This window comes from the organism of the source record quoted next, unplaced genomic scaffold (genome assembly GCF_019419815.1).
Source record: "Pyrus x bretschneideri cultivar Hongxiangsu unplaced genomic scaffold, Pyrus_bretschneideri_v1 Contig42, whole genome shotgun sequence".
NCBI lineage: Eukaryota > Viridiplantae > Streptophyta > Magnoliopsida > Rosales > Rosaceae > Pyrus > Pyrus x bretschneideri.
The window spans coordinates 2,592,683-2,598,645 of record NW_025999746.1 but is presented as its reverse complement, the minus strand read 5'-3'; the positions used below and the strand labels follow the sequence as shown (position 1 = coordinate 2,598,645).

The following is a 5,963-nucleotide window of genomic DNA, read 5'->3' as shown; positions in this document are numbered from 1 at the left end:
AATCACAGAAATATTATTTTGAATTTGCAGGATTGAAATCTATGTGCGAATTAGGTGCTTGGTGACCAAGTTGATCGAATAAGATAAACAAGTTTGAGCAAAATCAAAAACCAAGTTTACACATCTTTACTAGTTTATAGTTCAATTGTTTAAAAACATTATCGTGCACTATAATTTTGAATTTAAATTTAAACTTTTCTCTAAATTCCCTTGTAATAAAATAATTGGACAATACTCACCATCAAAATATTTTTTTAGTGCTTTTCTCACCCTCCTAAAGTGAGGATGATGCTCACCCTCATTAATTATCGTTAAATTAGTTCGGTTTAATTGATTTAAGATACGAATCTTAATCTATCGACATTTAGCTGAGCATTATCCTCATTTTAAGGTTAAAAGAATGCAAATATTAGGCAATCCAAAAGAATAAAAGTTAAGAAACACACAAGTAATAGGAGGCATGCCAACATTTTGGTTGGATTCAGGACCACATAAATAAAGTGTCCATTGACCTGAAGTCACCTCTTTGACCATAATCCCATGAGATTTACATCTCTCTTTTCCCGAGCTCCCTAATTTCATGGTGATTGACCTTAAAAGCATCTTTAGACGGACACCAAACTTCACCTAGATTTTTGTTCTTTCCCAATTCCCACCATACATATTAACGGCATCGTCTCCTCTCTCTCCATTTCCTCTTCAAACATCCATCTCCACAGCTCAGTACCTGCTGTGCCCAATTTGCAGAGAAAAATAATAGAACTCAGCCTATATCTTTTCTATCATTCATATATACAATTTTGAGATGAAAAACTGAAGATTTAATATATAATTTCTCTCCAAATTCACGATACTCTCAAGACGTCTCTTCACTTTATTCATAATGTTGGTTGTTATTCGAGCTAGGTTTATTTCTTCATTTTTTTTTTTTCTAATTGTAACTGAAATTTTGTTGCTTGATATATTACATCAGACATAAATACAAATACATGAAGTCAATAACACAAAAGCAAACCTCGCATAACGCTTCGTTAGTGGCCGACGCATTTTTCGAGCTACCCCAATCATAAATAGGAAAACTAATAAAAAAAGTTTTGAAAACTTTGAGTTCTAATGATAAAGATAAAATAAAGGGCAAAGTGAATAGTATCAGGATTGACTTTTTAGTGTAAAAATGTGGATTTTCGTTAAAATGAACAGTACCGTGAGTCTTTTGTTAAAACTCTCATCATAAATAGGGATCTCAATTATCATCAACTCCATATAAACATTTACAATTTTTTTTTTCTTTCAAATCAATTACTTAATAAGCTGATTTTGAAAGCACTTTGTAGTAAGCAGCCACTAATCGTTATGAAAAGCTTAAAGTACCTCCCCTTGATTAATATAATCTCGTTTGTTAACAAAAAAATTGAAGCAATTGGCCTCGTTCTCATACAAAATAAACATAAAGAAAATGAATGTGCAAGAGTAGTTAAAAAGTGAAAAAGGTGACCGCCCTTTTTGCTCTGGCTTATTTTCTCCCACCCCAAACCAAGGAGCCGGCCTTGATTGAGCGGACAAGATTCTTTACAAACTACACAACGTAGAAAATAAAGCCAAAAGATTTGGTGGGGCTCTCTCCCTCTTCTATTTTTAATGGTTTAGAATTAGGGACACATGCTTTTGACATACATTTTAACAAATATTTTTTGAAGCCTACTCCATAATGTCTTTTAACAATTTAAACCGTCTATCTTTTATGTCTTACCTCAAAAATCATGTCTAGTAAAAATCAATCTAATCCGAAACTAGTTGACTGTTGGATTAAATGAATGTCTTAATTATTTTGAATTTGTCTAATTTTTTATTTAGATGATTTATGAATTATGTACTTAATATTAAAAAAAAACAAACGGTACGGATCGTTGAAATACATTATAAAATGACCCTTACAAACAAATCTTAAAATGTGTGTCAAAGCATCTAGAATCTAAACCTTTAATATTATATATGTATATATATATATATATATATATGTATGTATGTATGTATTATCAAACTTTGCAAACTTCAAACTCAGACATACAATATCACGACGGATTCAGCTTCGAGTTTGGTTTTTATATAAAAATGGTCCAATGAAACAACCGAGAGACAGGGTGCAGGTGCAGGTGCTGCTGCTGGGAGACAGATTTCTGGCAAAACATTTGGCAATATTTTTGTTTAAAAAAGCTACCAGTACCAATATGCATGTCAGTTTTGGATTTTTTATTTTAGTTTTCAATTTTGTTTGGTTGTTGGAATGTTTTCGCTATCAGATTATTTTGTTGGGTCTTTTTGGTTTCGAAAATTGAGGAGTGCAGTGTGGCTGATTAATTTGATGGCCCAAATCACAAAAACCCTTCCCAATTTGGGCTAAATGTATATTTGACAGTATAAATGTTAAGCAAGTCCAATTTGTTTCTTATACAAGCGGTGTTAGAGAAGTGAGAGGATTCAAACCCGAAAACTCGGATGCAAAGATGAATGCTGTTAACGAATTGAGCAACGAACTTCTTGCTATATTACAAAGTAAATTGACAAAGTCTCTAGGCATATAGGTGTAAAGGTGAACAAAGTCATTAAGCTCCCACATGTTCAAGGAATTACACATGTAATATAGAATCACTCATCATTTTGAATTCACTACCTGGTAGATTACAAGCACGGCAAGATGTGGGCGGTAACAACATGATACATAAACGAATCATACACTTAAAGCTCTGGCTTGACCTTCACATCTCCATTTGGTAGTGTGCTCTGTGCTTGTGCAAGCCGTTTTGTTTCCTGTATCATACAAAACGAGTTTAAACCATATGAGAATGGTAATTAAACATACCTAAATAGACAAAAAAACACAAGGAGACGGTAACATGAGTGCTTCCAAAGAAGGCTCCGCTTTTCTCTAAGAATGAGAATGAAATATCGACAATAAACACAAACAAGCTGGCTTCTGCTGAGTGCATAGTCAACACATCTGTAGCAGATTTTATCGAAAATAAGTAAACCATTGGAGAAAGGTTGTTTGATCTGGATAAATGACCACAGGGAAGAAAGGCCGAAAGGGTCCGTGGAAGACTTTCTTCACTTAATTTTGACAAAAAAACATGCTTAAAAATTTACGAAGGAGGCCAATAAGCTCAATAAACTCATTGTTCAAGATATTGGTGGGGGAATTCAAGGTATCTTACAGCAGCAGATGAAGCACGTATGTCTCTGTAAGATTCAACTTCATCCGGAAAAGCCTGTTCAAGTTCCTCCAGGAGATGTTTGCGTAAACTCTGAAAAAATGCGCACAGAAGGTTCATCATGACAAACTTCAAACATCAAAACGAAAATAAGTAATTATTTTCACACGGGAAAAGCTACCTTGAAGGTATCAGTTTTTCCTTTCGTGATCTGATTCTTGGCAATACAGCCGTTAATGACATCCCTTGTGAATTCATCGGGATTCTTCCCATCATCGATCAAACTAGGCAAAATTGATAAGTCAAACGTCAGAACTCTCCACAGAAGAGGAATTGTCAGTTGCTAAAAGCAAATTACAGGAGAATCCTCACTTAAAAACTTCCATAGGAACCTGGATATTGCATTTTTCTGATAGCTTAGCCATGTTGTCAAGCTCCATAACAAGAGCATTTCTGATAGGTCAAACCCAATGTGAGAAAGTCTCCAAGCAGCAATAAAATATATTGAGAATGTAAGGTTTGAATAAACATTGAATAGGCTCAGACAGAGAAAATTACAGGCGTTGGAGGATGGGGAGCTGAGACGCGGCATTGAATGAAGACACGGTGAGGTAGAGCTGGTGAATGAGGCCTAAGGTTTTCTGAATAGAGTTAATGACCTGATTCAAGTTTTGCTTTGGATCATCAACCACTGCCGGTCCAGCTGTATCATTGGTTTGAGGGACCAACGTTCCGTTTCCACCACTCCCACCAATTCCAGCTGTTACATTCTGTGATGTATCCATCTCAGACCAACTCTAAAGCTCTTCAAAGGCGCACCTGGTATACAGAAATAAAACGAATTAATAATTTCTTTTTCTTCGTGAAATTGATCTTTAGAAATTCCCACAAGATAAACAGGATAATATAAGTATTATCGACCATTCTTTCTTTTTCAGGATTACAAAGTTAAGAACAACAGAATGCAGGACATGAGAGACTCGAGATTTATCTATATCGAAACTGAAAAGGTATTCTTACTTTCGTAACAAGAAACAGAACATACACCTTTCAGTTCATCTACAAGTGCAATTTCAACCTGTCTACTTAAACCCCATATGTTCCCCATATGTTTCCTAATCCAATCTCCAATCCACTGATAAAAATTTCAGTTCCAATGGGTAAAATTTCAGTTTCTTTGATCACAATTTAGAGTCAAATTTCAGTTTCAGTTAACAAAGCAATCAAATTTCCGAAATATGGATTGAAACCTTCAATTTCCAATTCCAAAGGCTCCAACTTTCCAAATAAATAGATGATTTCCGTTTCCGAAATTCATCCAAACCTAGGATAATAATTCCACAAAGTACAATATTCCCATTTTCCCGGTACCCCGACACATCTGTCGAACCCTAATTGAAATTCGTGCCCTAATTAGCCGAACAAAGGACCTCCCCAATTTTATTTTATTTTCCAATTTAAAGATCGTAACTTTGAATAAATCAAGAGTTTACCTTGGTGTGAATTGCTCGTTGAGGTCGAGGCGGTGAAGCTGCCCAGCTACAAACGGAAAGACGAGGTTTCTGGCTCTCTGAAGCGACGTCGCTTTTCAGATGTTCGTTTCGGTTGAGTCAACTGTCATGTAGTTCGGCATCTGGATTAGATTGGACTTTTGAGTTTCTAGACCAGGCCCATTTTCACATTGCATTGTTGGTGAGGGCTGACCTCAATCAAGCCCAATGAAAAGCACAAGAGCACACTTCCCTTCTTACAAGGCAAGCTTTGTTTAAAGTTTCAAAGTCATGTTCAATTTCTCCATTCTATTATACAAAATAATAGTGCTACAGCCTCGTTGTCCATCTACTACCTCCAAGTTGGTCACCAAGTTTTCATTGCTTCTTTCAACATAACTTGGAAATAGTTGCTTATCCATTCTAATCCAATCTTTGAAGCTAAACGATGACACATAAGACTAATGACCTCCCTAGTAACTCACACGTCACAACATTGCATGTAGGACTCATTTAAATTAAAGAGGTTGACAATAATATGATCAGTTTTGTGTCTATGTAATAATACTCTCAAATAAATTGGAAATTTTGTAAAAATGTCATTTTTCAAAGGTCATTCTTTATCAAAATTCTTAAAATTCTGTAATTTTTTACTTGTGAAAACTGATTTATAGTTTTAACTGGACCAAAAACATTTTTGACAAGAAGCGATAAAGTAGTTTCCATTGAACATCACAAACAATTACGAATGTTGCCAACCAGGTACACAACTACACTGACCAAGTAATTTATCTGATGTGAATTTGCATAAAATACAAAATGCCACTAATAAAATGTCACAAAATGATAGAAGCAACAAACTTGTACCGTTACACCAGTAATCGCAGATGAACAAGACCACATAAATCCGTAGCGGTGGAGTGAGACCACATAAAGTCACCATTGAAAGCCGGGAACACATAACTGGTTGCTCGAAGACCACATACAACATATGCGCGACCACAACAACAAAATACACACTACTCTGAGAATGGAACCTCTGGTCAGCTCATCAGAGAACAAAGACACTTTATCCAAGACTATATGCACCATCTCCACACAAGTGAGCTATGTCGTGTTCATGAATCGAGACAGCGCCAAATCCGGTCACATAAGGCAGCAGAGTCACCTAATTGGATCAAAAACCTTTCTTTGCCTAATTCTCATTGTTCGAGACCCCTTCGAGAAAAATGAAAACTCTTCTGCACCCTCTCGAGTAATATGG

General features: G+C 35.6%; 1 protein-coding gene across 2 annotated transcripts; it reads right to left on the bottom strand.

The window, feature by feature from the left end:
- Positions 1 to 2,522: 2,522 nt before the first annotated feature.
- On the bottom strand, positions 2,523 to 4,858 carry LOC103960213 (mediator of RNA polymerase II transcription subunit 10b). 2 transcript variants are annotated; one of them, XM_048566581.1, is made up of 6 exons: positions 4,703 to 4,858; positions 3,768 to 4,028; positions 3,582 to 3,662; positions 3,391 to 3,493; positions 3,213 to 3,302; positions 2,523 to 2,808 (listed from the first exon to the last, which is right to left on the bottom strand). In XM_048566581.1, exons 2-6 carry the CDS (start codon positions 3,992 to 3,994, stop codon positions 2,737 to 2,739), a joined length of 573 nt encoding a protein of 190 aa, XP_048422538.1. In that variant the 5' UTR covers positions 3,995 to 4,028; positions 4,703 to 4,858; the 3' UTR covers positions 2,523 to 2,736. The 2 variants fall into 2 exon arrangements, with proteins under 2 accessions (XP_048422538.1, XP_048422539.1); XM_048566582.1 differs by lacking the exon at positions 3,582 to 3,662.
- Positions 4,859 to 5,963: the final 1,105 nt, after the last annotated feature.